The sequence below is a fragment of the Sceloporus undulatus genome, chromosome 1 (genome assembly GCF_019175285.1).
Source record: "Sceloporus undulatus isolate JIND9_A2432 ecotype Alabama chromosome 1, SceUnd_v1.1, whole genome shotgun sequence".
Classification (NCBI taxonomy): Eukaryota; Metazoa; Chordata; class Lepidosauria; order Squamata; family Phrynosomatidae; genus Sceloporus; species Sceloporus undulatus.
The window spans coordinates 253363082-253377257 of record NC_056522.1 but is presented as its reverse complement, the minus strand read 5'-3'; the positions used below and the strand labels follow the sequence as shown (position 1 = coordinate 253377257).

Below are 14176 nucleotides of genomic sequence, written 5' to 3'. Positions count from 1 at the left end.
TCACCTCTTCCTCTCTGCACCTCTTCCTCCCTAAATACTCAAGCACCAGCAGGTACACCACTTTCAAAAGAGCTGGTATCAAGTATTTGAAGGACCACCCTTTAGCCATAGCTATATCCCTTTCTCTTGATAACCTCTGGCTAGCCAAAAAAGCAGGTATGGAAGTGTGTGTGTGTGTAGCGAGGGAGAAATCACTTACCAGCTGACCAGTGAAGTGCTGTCCTTCCTGCAACACATGAATATGCTCTCGCATCTCCTGTAGTCGACTGAGCAGTGCCTCACGGTTGTGGCTCACCTCCCTCAGCTCTTGTGCCAGTGTCTCTGACTCTTCTTGGATCTGCAGGGCATCGCGAGATTGTGGAGCTGGCAAATTCTCCTCAGGGGGTGTTAGTGACAGCCCTGCCTTCCGCACTTCCTGGGTCAAGAAAGCTGGAGAAGAAGTGAATCATGAGGAACACCAGAATCTGGGACACCCATTTCTTTTTAAGATCATGGAAAAGCAGGCTTAGACATATGGACATCCACAACATTCAACACACCTCATCAGAAAACCCAGGGGTTGTTACCAGTTCACCAGACAACCCAGGAGCCAGGGATTGGGAACTTGTGTCCCTGCAGGTATTGAACTACAGTTCCCCTCACCCTGACTACTGGGCATGCTGGCTAGAGCTGATGGGAACTGAACTCCAACATCAAGTGGAAGACCACAAGTTCCTCATGCTTGAAAAGTTCCTGTTCCTATTGGCTGCCTGGACCTACACAAACAGGAGGTGCTAAGCACTACATAGCTGGTGACCTGGCTGGTCACAATCTGGGAATATCTATCAAAGGCATAACTAAAATAATTTCTCTCTATTGTTAAGGAGGCTTGTGAAAGAAAGAAATTTCCTAAAACGACAGGCTGCTAAAATTTTGGAAGTTATATTATTATGAAATTATGAAAGCCTCCATGCATAAAAGAAGATTGGGTTTTAAGCCCTTCCTACTTCAAATTAAGCAGAAGGATACATGAAGAATCACTGTTTTTCTGCAACTGAATCTAGAATTCTCCAAAGAAAATATGGTGTTAACAGGAAAGGGAAGTACAGTAGAATATTTTACCTTATGCAATAATTTGGGTACTTTTCATAAAATGAAAACCTCCCACTACTATGTTTTCCAATGGAAACCCATTCATGTTTTAAAAGGTACTGCTTCCCCAAATTAATGCAGTATTAGAAACAAGCATTCTGAGCTACAGTCCTCCCTCCGTTCTTGTGATCTTTGGACTCGTGTCCCTTGCTTATGCACGAGGGATGAATGGGGGGGGGAGATGAATGGGGAGTGTACCAGTGGTGAGCACCTGTGCACCCACACTTATATTCAAGCCAATGGGGCTTGAATATAAGCAAAACTCCGAGCCATTCCGGACCCCCCCCCCCCCCCCCCCCCCCCACACAGCATATGCTCAAGCCCCATTCACTTCAATGGGGTTTGTGCATGCGGCGGCGGTGCGGTGGCGAGCGCATGCCATAGGAGCGCACCCCATTCATTCCAATGGGACACGCCGCCCCTTGCACCCCATAAGCCCCCCCTGCGCGCCCGTGTATGACCCAGGCCCCCTGTGGGGTTTTAAATTTTTAAAATGTAAAATTAATCTAGCATGCTTTTTTTTTAAAAAAGCGTTGATAATTAAATATACACTATACATGCTAAAACCAAATTTCACTGACTAAGAGCCCTAGGATTCCCCACCCCCCACCCCAAAATGTCCATCTTATCAGTGATAGTGCCCTCAAAAGCTGTAGTCTCATTATAGGAAAAGAGGAAACAAGAAGTTACAACAGGCAGGAAGATGCCAGGATGCACACATTACCGTAACCTAGATGGCTAACATACCAGTTGCCTAACCAAATTCATAGTCATAAAGATACTTAAGTTTGAAGGAGCGGCAAAAAGCAGGCTGTGTGAGGATGTATAACTACCACTAGTCAGAAACCAGAAATTAGATTAAGACCCATGAAGCATGGTTTTGTTCATAAAAAGGAAGTCTCATGATTTGCTAATTCAGTTTTGTTATGATGGACGAACGACACAAAGTTCCAGTTACCAAGTTCTGGAAGCCTTGCCCAGCCCTCTGACTGCTCTTGGATGGTCCAGGCAGTTTAGAGCAAGAGGCTTGGCATGCTGTCTTGGGAAGTCCCTTTGTTCAAGTCACCACAGACAGACCTCAAAAAGCTCCCTCAGACACAAGGATCACTTACTGAAGGTTTTTTCCATATCTTCACATCGTCGCACCTCTCCCACATAACGTCGCTGGAAGGCATTGACATGGGGATTCAACTGAAAATAAAAGAAGTATGTGGCTAGTGAAGAACATACTAAGGACATAGTATAGTAGGTTACCCTACTTGGGAAATACATATGCTATGTCTTCATTGCTTGCTTGCCCATGCTCTCCCCTCGTAAGGGCTGCACAACTTCAAAACGCACTCTCCAAGCAAAAGACACCAACTTTATAATCCACCCAAATGCTAATCCTTTCTTATAACTTCCTCGTCCATTTTGCTGACATCCGTGTATCATAGCCAACTTTCTTCATAAATGGGGTGGGGGGATTTATCTCTCTGCATGCAGCTAAAAATGTTCTGAACTCTTAACAAAACCAATATTAGCAAGTTTTTCGTCCCCCAACATATATCGTTATGTGAAACAAAGCAGAAATTTTTGCTATTTCTCATGGTTGTAGTGGGAAAATAGACTTACCTTTAAAAGGGCGCCACAGGTACAACCACACATCAATTGCCACCCCAAATAAAACTATGTATCCAATGTTTTGAGCAAACTTTACAAAGACCCCAAAGAACTACACCATGGTTTCCATGGCTTTCCCACAGAGATTTCTCTCAAGCCTTCTTGCACTTACATCATGGAACTCTACAAGTCCCTGTTCGCCTAGTTCACTGATGCAAGCGTATGCAGAACCTGACTGCAAGAACAGCTGAGCCAAGCACATCTCTTCACTGCGGAACATGGAACCCATGTTGCTAGAGGAAACCAAAAGAGAAAAGCAGCTGGTGAAGCAGGCATGGCCTAAATGAAACTAACATGAACCAGGTCCTTAACAGGCCAGCAATAATTTACATTTGAGATGGTGCCATCTGAGGGTTGCTGTTGGTTTTTCTATGGTTATCTAACTAGGGCTGCATCTGAACTGCAGAAATAATCTGGTTTGACACCACTTTAACTGACACAGTTCAATGCTATCGAATTCTGTGAAGTGTAGTTTGTTGTGGTACTAGAGAAGAGCTACAGTTCCCAGAATTCCACAGCATTGAGCAATAGCAGTTAAAGTGATGTCAAAGCATATTACTTCTGCACTGCAGATGCAGCGTAGCATGAACTAATGACATGAGAGTAGCAATAAAAATTGGAATGAGCAAGGGAAAGGTAGTGGCAACAAAGGGATAGAAGGGACAGACTATTAGGGGTAAATCACAGGCAAACAGAAAGGAGACAAGAAGGATGGCTTCTGTATTCAGTTCTGCCCAGAATCTGGAAATGTTACTTTTCTGGACTAAAACTCTTCAATATGCCAACCAATATGTCCACTGCTGGATGGAGGATTCTGAAGTTGTACTGTCGCCCCTCCATTCTCGCAGACTTGAGGTCCATGGTCTTGTATATTCACAGAGGGGTGACCTCCGCTATTTTCAATGGGGTGCACCCAGCAGCGCGCACCCTGAGCACGATCACAGGCATATAACCCATTCAAGCCTATGGGGCTTGAGTATCAGTGAGTCTCCATTTTTGCAGGGGGGAGGGTGTCCAGAACGGATCCCCCATGAAAATGGAGGGCCGACTGTTCAAAAAGCAACATTTACAAGCTCTCGTCTTGTCAGTTTTGAGGTTATACTAAGAAAGATCCCTGGGCAATAATATCTGGGACATCTCCCTAAAAAGAAAGTTCCCAGTGCCTGACATTAAGGTTATACATAATGACATTCAGCAACAGCACTAGTCTATTAAATTTTATCAGCAGCTTACCTTCAAGTGTTCCAGAAAGTACAAGAAGCTAAAAACGAGGTTATCCTGCAGCTGCTGTCTCTTCTGATGTTCCAGGATCTTGCAACAATTAACAGCCAAGCTCTGGCTACTGACTCACGTGAGTATTTTCCCCTTTTTTAGTTCTGGGATTGCAACAGAGTTTCCAAGCTAAGCCACGACCATCCGTTTCCCAATGACTCAGGGCTCCATGTTGCTCACCATGGGATTAAAAAATCTCCCAAGATGGCAAATCTGGGAGTCAAAATGGAGGAAAACAGCAAACAATCCTTGCAAGTGTTATCTTGACATGTCAGATGAGGCACAGTAGTTTGTCCTTGTGGGGGGAGAGAGAGAGAGAGGCAAGACTCCACTATTAGTCAAGAAGAATCTTCTCAAATTGTCATTTCCAACAACTCTTCTCCATATTATGAGAGGTAAATCAGTAGCAACTAGAGTTTGAAACTTTTTTTTTAACTACAACTTTCAGAATTCCCCTCAGCCAGCATGACCAGTAGCCACACTGTTTGGGGATCCTGGGAGCTGCAGTCCAAACAGTAATTTCTTTCAAGCTTTGGTTGCAACTCTGTGGTAAGTCACTTGCTGTGGAGGTAAAGTGATAATGACAGCCATGCTGACCCAAGACATTTTGTTTTCTGAAACAGCCATCAAATGACACCCACCTAAGTCAAGCTTGTTTTCTCAGTCTTGTTGTTTTGGCACACAAGGCAGAATGTCCCACAATCACCCCTTACCATCCCCTAACAGTACAAGTTCAATATTAAAAAAGGAAATAACTACAGTATTTGTTTTCCTTTTATGAACCCCCAAATATGTTATCTAAGGCAATATTAATGCCCTAGTTATAGCTGAATGAAGCCCCTCTCACATCTCCATGGCAGACTTGGGAAACCACAGAGTCTTTGTGATAGCCACAAGAACCACACACAGGGTAACTATCTAGACTAGACCATCATTGCTACAAGATTAGTTTTAACACAATTGATATTCCAGATCATAACAGCTACTAAGGCCATTTCCTGTTGTAAAAATGGCAAACAAAATGACGGTGGTCGTCTGCCACCTATTGTAGTATCTCTTTGATTGTGAATGAACTAGGCATACCTGCCACTCTGAGGGTCATCCTGACTTTAGAATGATTCTGAGCTAGATTCTGCTGGAGTGAATATACCTCCCATTCTGTTCAGAAGATGGCCTCTGACCCTCAGTCTGATCAGAGCTTTAGTGCCAAAGGTGCAACTTCTCCCAACCTGATTTTGCCGTGTCAGGAAAAAACACACCTGCGTCTAACAAACATTGCCTTGCTCCTGAGCTCTCCAAATGACAGAAACACTGTCCCCAAAGATGATCTATATACTAGCAGAGAAGCTAAGAATTCCTCACTGTGGATCATGCATTGCAAGCAGGCTTGTTTCTCCTTGTGAGCTGATCTCATTGCTTTAAAAAAGAGAGATACAACTCTATGACACAGTATCAGGAATTAAAATAATGGAATGTTAAGCTATGAAGGCCAAATGACTTAGCAACCATCCTATGTTGAGAGCTACTGTATATACTCATGTATTAATCTAGATATTTCAGTCAAAAAAACTGACCCCAGAACACTGAAATGATTTATCCAAGAATGAATCTAAGTATTCTACTTTAACTCTTATATTATTTAAAAAAAAAACACCATTCCCTGATGAGCGCACAAGAGTGTAATCTGTCCTGGAAGCACTGACTCCTGCCTCTACTCTCTCATCCATCCAGCCTTTAGTATGAGCACAAATAGTTATGCCTGCTGGGATTTTCTAAGTTCTTTGTCATTGCTTTCCTTTGCTTCATCCTTTGTTACATGCCCCTAGGTTTTACCCTCAACTTATCCATGGGTCACATCAAAATCCATAATTTTGAACACAAACCCTGCCCCTGATTTACACGCAAGATTGGCAAGTTGAGTATATACAGTAATTGCCCACATGCAATAAGACTTCTCTTTACCAGAAACTGGAGAAGCATGCTGGTTAAATATGGCAGAAGATCCAAATGCCAAGATTTGAGGGGTAAGAAAAAAGTAAACAATTCATAACTGTCTACTACAGAAAGCTCTTCAGCATGCAGCAACATGAGTAATGACAATCAACTCTGTAATGCCGCCACATGTTAAAACCCTGATGGGAGGGGAATTCCGGGCTGAGCTAGGCTGTGTTGAGCTTCAGCTACAATCACATTTCCCTTGGCATGTGAATGAAAAGTTTTCAACTAGCAAGTCTGGTTGTAGAACTCTTAAAGTGAAGTCAGCAGCGGCTTTAGGCTATATTTTCATACAATATTAAAAAAAATTCCCAAATTTTGGTAGGTTTTTCTTAGAACAAAAATGAAAAACAAACAGATCTCAGGTGTGAGCAAATTGCAGCCCGTTAGGTGTTTGTTGGACTGTGGCTCCAATAACTCTTAGTTGCACAGCCACTGATGAGGAATGCTGGGAGGTGTGGCTCAATAAACATCTGCAGGACTACACTTGGTGTAATGAGTAAAGAGAAAAGCAATTTCCTTTTTTAAGCAAAGGGACTAATCTGGAGTCATCCTCAGTTACTGGAAATGTAGGCTCTGGGAAGAAACAGTTCTTCAATCTTTGTGGTAGAGGTCAAATGTTGGTGGCATACCAACTTCTCCTCGGCCCTACATTAATTTTGCATTTTTTCACTTCTTCTTTTAAAATCAGCAAAGAAACAAATTAAGACAAATACATGTTACATTGAATGAAAAAAGAACACCCCTGCCTCTATCCCAGGGGAAGGCACACGACTTTGAGCTGAACCAAAGACCCTTTCACACGACATACTTATAGTTCTATGATTTCACTTTAAGTGCCATGGCTGCATCCTATGGGATTCTGCGGTTTGTAGTTTGGTGAGCCAATAGAGCTCTCTGGCTGAGACTTTTAAGCACTCCTTACTAAACTGCAAATTTCAATACTGCATGACAATGGCAGTTAAAAGGGAATCATAATATTATAAATGTAGTGTGGAAGGGCCCCCAAACCTGATTTACATCTGACATTACTGTTTGTCTCTCATTCATATGGTATAATCAAGATGATGCTTACAGCTGAGGAATCTGCTGTCTATATCTGAGGAAGTAGGTTCAAGTCTAGGAAGGCTCATGCTACCAACTTCTCTCTTTCAGTTAATCTCAAAGGTGCTACAAGATCTCTTTGCAGAGTGAGGAATCTGCTGTGAGATATCTTTCTAGGTCAGATTTGCCCCCAGTCAGAAAACTGATGTAGGCCAAGAGGTCATGCAAAAAACACTGCTCAGAAATCTAAAAGAAGGAGCAGTAACTTCTCCCCCAGAGCAGTCATGCATATTTTAAATATGCTAAAACCTTCTCCAGTTGTCTCTAAAATAAAATAAAATCACTCTTGTATTGCCCTTGCCACACTGTGATAATGTGTGTCAGATATGAGGGTAACAAAATGGATTGATATTTATAGCAGATGTGATGTGACCACAAAATGAAACATGTTTAGCCATATCTTGGAGAGTATTGCACTTGTCCCAGAAAATAATTCAGCATGCTGTAAATAATATCTTTCATTAGACCTATGAAGAAGTGTACAAGGGCCATTGCACTCCCAACCTGTACTGCACCCAATACAATCAACAGTTCCACTACTATCAAAAATTTCAGGGATTAGCAATAGCAATGTTTAGTTTTTATTTTACATTTTATTTATTGTGTGTACTTGTTAAATGCCCTTGAGTTGACACTGACTCATGGTGGCCCTGTGAATGACACCTCATCAAAAACCCTTATCCTCCATTGCTCTGCACAGGCCCTCCAAATTCAAGCCTGTGACTTCCTTGATTGAGTCTATCCATTTGGTATGTGGTCTTACTCTTTGTGTCTTTTACTGTTCCTAGTATTATTGTCTTTTCTAATGAATTATGCCTTCTCATGATGTGGCCAAAGTACAACAGCCTCAGTTTACTCATCTTGTGTGTGTGTACACACACACACACACACACACACACACACACACACACACAATATAGATAGAGAGTTACAATTTAGATATGTGTGTAGGAGAGACTGTGTGGTGTAGTAGTTTGAGCACTGGGCTATAACCCTGGGGAACACAGCTGGAATACCAGCTTGGTCATATAAACCCTTGAGCAAGTCACACTCTCTCAGCCTCAGATGATGGCAATAGCAAACCTCTGAACAAATCTTGTCAAGAGAGCCCCATGATAGGTTGCTTTAAGTCAGATATGATTTGAAAACATGTAACAAGTTGTGTGTCTGTTTTATGTGACTTCAAGTAGTTTCGGATGTGATTATATATATAAAACACATTATCTATAATGTATATATATATTCACACACACAATATACACACTCTCTCCCTCTCTCTACATGTGTGTGTGTGAGAGAGCTTGAAGTCTGTGACCCTCGCCTGTTTGCGGGTGGGGGACAAGTGGGGTGCGCGCTGCTATTCAAGCCAATGGGGCTTGAATATAGGGGAATTTGTTTTTGTGGGGGGGGGGGGGGGGGGGAAAGACCCCCCCCAAAAAAAAGGGGGGGGGGGGATTTTTATATATTTTAGAAAAAAAGGGAGGGAAGCTCTGCAAAGCTGCCACACTCTGGAAGTGGCAAAGTAACACACGCTTAGCACTGGCAGAACCTAGGTCCAAAACATATTGCGGAAACAATCCGGTTTGAGCTGCCCAGGCTCAGTGCTAGGGAATCCTGGGAAGTGTAGTTTATTGTGGCAGTAGAGCTATCTGACAGAGAAAGCTCATTGTCTCACAAAAGTCCCTGAATTCCCTAGCTCTGAGCCAGGGCAGCTCAAGGGGTCTCAAACTGGATTATCTCTGCAATGTGCTTTGGACCTTAGTCTGAAGGCAATGCCCCTGGCCCTCCTTCTTGTGGGGAGGTGCAGCAGTTGTAGCTTTATTTGGAAAAGGCCAAACCTTGCCCCCTGCCCCTTCCAGAGGCCCAGGTGCTCCTGAAGGAGCAGCACTATCATCCCTGCTGCAGATGGCCCTCCAGGTTCAAAATCCACAAGGCAGGCAGGCAGGCATGGAGGGCCTCTGTGCAAAGGCCCTAATCTCTTGGCTGACAGAGAAAGGGGAAAAGAAGGGGGCCTTTAGCCCCAGAGCCCAGGTGAGCCCTTGAGAAGGCAAGATGGAGGCAGCACCAAGACACTTGAGGAAGTGGGTGAGGGAAGCTCAGTGGTCCTCCATTTCTGCCTTCTGTCCAGGAGGAATTCCCAGATGGTCTCCATTTGGAGCAGAACTAAGAAGGAGAAATTTAACATTCATGTTTCCCAGCCCCCCTCCCCTGTGTCCTCCATTTTCCCAGTATGTCCTCCATTTTGAGCCCGCCTAAGATGCATGGATTTATACTCAAAAGTGGGGTTTATTTTAGGGTTCTGATTGGCCGCATCCTACATGTTTCTCAAATGTCCTCCATTTGGAGCCTGACCAAGAAGCCTGCATTTATATTTCTACAAGTGTTTTTGGCTTTCGTTTCATCATGCCCTCCATTTTTCTGCAATGTCCTCCATTTGGAGCCTGACCAAGAAGCTTGGATTTATATTTCTATGAGTGTTTTTGGCTTTCACTTAGTCATGAGCTCCATCTTCCTACAATGTCCTCCATTCAGACCCTGACTAAGAAGCCTGGATTTACATTTCTGTGAGTGGGGCTTTCACTTGGTCACGTCCTCCATTTTTCTCCAATGGCTTTGGAGCCTAAGAAGGATGAATGTATTACTTCTGTTTTCAGACTTTTCTTTAGTCCTGTCCTCCATTTTTCTCCAATGTCCTCCCTTTGGAGCCTGACTAAGAAGCCTGGGTTTCTATGGGTGTTTCTGGCTTCCATTTAATCATGTCCTCCATTTTTCTCCATACATTCCGAGACTAAGAAGCCTGGATTTATATTTCCACCAGTGTCTTGGGCTTCCATTGGGTCATGTCCTCCATTTCCCCCCCCCCATGTGTCCTCCATTCTGAGCCTGGCTAAGAAGGAAAGAAGGCCCCAGAGATGGCGCCCAGGGGAGCACCTACCGTCCTCCTCGCAGCGAGGATGCTTTCTTCCTCCTCCTCCTCCTCGGGCTCTCCTGGCCAGGGAAGGAGGGACCCCAGGGAGGGAGGGAGGCAGGGCCCAGGGCAGGGTTTCCCCTCAGCGCCGCCCGCCACAGCCCCAGGGAGATGGGGGAGAAGGGTCCTCCTTTCCAGGGCCTGCCCTCCGCTGCAGCCTTCTCTCCGGGGGAATTCCAAAACATCCTCCATTTTGGGCACCAGTCTCTTCCGAGGAGCGTTCTTAGCTTTTGCTTTTCTTTTCCGCGGCCTCCCGTTTCCTTGGACGGCCTCCATTTTGAGGTGACCTGCCCTCCATTTCAGCTTCCCTCCAGGACTAGGGATTCCAAAACGTCCTCCATTTGGGGCACGGTTCTATTTCTATGAATTCTTTTAGCTTATCTTCTTTTTCATGGCCTCCCTTTTCCCTGGATGGCCTCCATTTTGAAACGCCTTGCTCTCTTTTGCGCTGAAGAAGACATTTGGGTCCACCGCAGAAATAATAGTCTGAGACCAATTTAACTGCCCTGGCTCAGTGCTATGGAATTCTGGGAATTGTAGTTTATTGTGGCCCCAGAACTCTTCGACAGAGAGCTAAACATCTCATAAAACTCCAGTTCCCAGAATTCTCTGTCATTGAGCCAGGGCAGGTAAAAATACTCTCAAACTGGATTATTTCTGCAATGTTTTGGACCATGGTCGCCCTGCCAGGGAGGGCCTGCTTGCCATCTTCACCTCCTCGGAAAGCCAGGGAAAGAGGTTCCCTACTTGTTTCCAAAACAATGGAGGCCGAGGTCTCCTCAGGCGACTAGGCTGGGCCTTAGTTAGGTTTGTTGTTGTGTGCCTTCATGACATTTTTGACTTATGGCCACCCTAGGACAAGGCAACCCTATCATCATACAGAAGTCTTGGCAAGTTTCCTCAGGAAGGTTGCCACTGTCAATAGTCAACAGTATCATGCAGAAGCTAAGAAAGCCAATTTGATTCTAGGCTGCATCAATAGATCAGTGGTCCCCAAACTTTTTAAGACTCCTGTCCATTTCCTCTAGGGCAACAACCCTAATGCCCCCCACAATACCAATTTGTTGATATTGGGTCTAATGTTCTACTGCAAATTTAAAACAACAGTCACCCTGGGAGCAACAACCAAGCAGCTGGCTGTGTAAGTTGAATCCTGAGACCCCCCTGCCTATAGCTGAGCAGTGACCAAGAAGCCTGTCTATTGTGCCAATCTTGCGGTGAAGGCCAGCACAGGAGAAAGGCCTTTCAGTTGATGTTCAGCTTGCTGCTTGGTCATTGCTTCCTTTGCACCCATTCACCCTCAGAGCAGCAACCAAGCAGCTGGCTGAGCAGTGACTAAGAGGCCTCTCACTTATTCCAGCCTTGTGGCAAAGCCCAGAACCTTCTTGAGATGATGATAGCCGTGCTTAAATATTTGAAGGGTTGTCATATTGAGGATGGAACAAGCTTGTTTTTTGCTGCTCCAGAGAATAGGACCTGGAACAATGGATGCAAACTACAGGAAAAGAGATTGCACCTAAACAGTTCAACAGCGGAAAACAGAGGGTAGGTGGCCATCTATCCAGGGTGCTTTGATTGGTATTCCTTTGTGACAGGGGGCTGGACTTGATGGACATCGCGGTCTCTTATGATTTTGTTTTCTGAGTATGGGACAGTATGACTTGCCTATGGTCAGTGGGGATTTGAATCCTGGTCTCTAAAGTCCTAGTCTAGCATTCACTATGCTTTGTCGGAAGTTGACTAAAGTGTTTACTCCCAAGTAAGTGCACGCACAACAGGATTCCCTGGCAGCAGGAGAGCTGTGCTTTGGCTGGATACAGTCCACCCAGAGCAAAACATGACACAGGAGATACACACACACACAGTGTTCATGCCACATATCTAAGAAGGTAGAGCATGAGGGGAAGCATCTCTGCCCCAGTGGCATAGCACTAAGGCAAACTGTTAAGTGGGCATGTAAGTTAAGGAACATAGCAAGCAATCGAAGGCACACAAGCCTTCCCCTTCCATTTACTTCTCTGAATTGAGGACAGCAGTTAAAAGAAAAGTGGAAAAGCCAAACTCCCCGAAATGCTTGGGGCGGAAGTGTCACTCAAAACCACAGTAACAGAAACTCAGATATAGTACCACTGGAAAGGTACCATCAAGAAGTCAGCAATATGGCCAAGAAAATAGGTAATGCAAACAAACCTATCAGAGAGAAAAAAAGGCTCCTAACATTAATTCCTTTCTGCTTTTATATTTGTTTTGTTATTGTGTTGGAATTATTTTATATAAATATATTACTATATAGAAATATGTTGCTATAATGACATTACTATATAAATATATAGAGTTACTATCTATGGTAATTTGGATTTGAAAAGTTAAATGTGTGGAAACATCTGTCAGTTTGGGAGACTGACTCAGCGTCACCTGCCCACTCTGTAAGTTTCATTTTCCATCCAAAAGCATCTCATGGTTTTCCTTCCTATTTTCCAACAGTAATTTTAGTCAACCAGATTATACCAACTCATTCTGACTAAAAATAGGAAAGGGAACGTATGGTTAATGACAGTGCCTACTTGGAAGACTTCCCATATTTCTGGAGGAATGTAATCATTCTAAATCCTGCTGTCTGCCTCTTTCTATCAGGACCATGGCAGCAGCTTACTCTCCTGCCCTCACTGCTTTCTCCCTGCCTCTCAGTCTTCTCCCTCGCCCTTCAGCAGCTCCCTTTAACCATTTTTACTTCAAGTGAAGCTTCTTGTTGCATACCAGGCAAAGTGGACATGCAAAACAGAGACAGTGATTATTCAGAGAAACAATCATGAGGTTTTCTAAAATTAGCCGAGTATAAGGTAATGGCTCCTATAGACTTGGTTGGGCATTCAGGAAAACCTAACAGCCATAGTCCCTCCTGCCCCTAAAGGATCCATCAGCAGGATCTGGTGCTGTAGAAACAAATCCCTATGGTAAACATACCTTAATCGTACTTGTAAGAACTTACTGTTAAGAGATAACAATCAAAGTAGTGAGACATGCATATCTTTTTTGTTTGGTTTTTCTTTGAATCATAATCACTTTATTCTGGCCCCTTTCTACTCTGAAACATACTTTTTGTTCTCCAAGTGCAAATGGTTTTAAAGGTCTTGGCAGAAAGAGACATATAGCTGTGCAGAGCCAATAAACCCTAAGCCTCCACGTCAAAAGAGCTCTGATATAACAGCCATTTGACATGAGAGGCAGGTAGCTGTCACATACTGGATTTAAGGTGCAGCACAACTATTCTGACCCTCTTCAGTAGCAGAAGAAATCAACTCCACCCACTTTCTATCAGAATTCAGAAATAATGTAATCAGTCAGAGCTACTGATACCACTGGTAAAGTATAAGTCCACTGTGTCAAACACCAGCATGAATAAAGTGAAACCCCACCCTTTGACTCAGTATCTGGATTTTGTACCATCAGTATGAGTGGCTAAAACAGCTGAAGACGAGAGAGTGTCCTCATTTCTCAAAAGATCAGATGTTTATGCAATAAATCTTTTCTTTATCCACTCAGGTCTATCTTACTCAAACACACTCCTGGCAAAACTTTCACTGAAGAGTACACAAGACTCTTATCTTAGTTCTAAAGGATGCTTATCTTAAAACAGACCTTTCTATTCTATTCACAGCTGATTTAAACATTTAGAAAAAAGCACGTGGCATAGGCTTCCTTCAATTGTATAAGTAGGTGGAGGAAAAGTAAGTTACATCTCTAACTCCCATTTCAACAACAAGCTGTATAAAGGAGCTTATAGTATGTGAAGAAATGTCAGGTTTATCCACAATGGACTAGTTGTCCATCAACAGCATATTTGATTCAACAGATGTTACTAGTACCAGGAAGACTAACATTTCTCTGAATCTTAGAACTGACTCTGTAACAGAAGACAGCAAAGGGGATATTAGTTCCACAAGAGTGCCTTCAAACAAAAAAGCCCATTCAGCAGAAAGAATATAGAAGAACATGCATTCTCATAGTTCTCTCTTCTAAGCACCACCTCTTCCCAGAACAACA

The 14176-nt window shown here is 43.7% G+C and overlaps 1 protein-coding gene across 2 annotated transcripts in view; it reads right to left on the bottom strand.

Annotated features, from left to right (window-relative positions):
- Positions 1–10583, bottom strand: part of TCIRG1 (T cell immune regulator 1, ATPase H+ transporting V0 subunit a3) — a 29384-nt gene extending 18801 nt beyond the window's left edge. For both annotated transcript variants that reach the window (XM_042477895.1, XM_042477903.1), the window contains exons 1-5: positions 10100–10583; positions 4027–4360; positions 2906–3026; positions 2244–2322; positions 200–429 (exon numbers count right to left, since the gene is read on the bottom strand). In XM_042477895.1, coding sequence (XP_042333829.1) covers positions 200–429; positions 2244–2322; positions 2906–3022 — 426 coding nt within the window. In that variant the 5' untranslated portion in view covers positions 3023–3026; positions 4027–4360; positions 10100–10583. The remainder of the gene's footprint in view (positions 1–199; positions 430–2243; positions 2323–2905; positions 3027–4026; positions 4361–10099) is intronic.
- Between the last annotated feature and the right edge of the window lie 3593 nt (positions 10584–14176).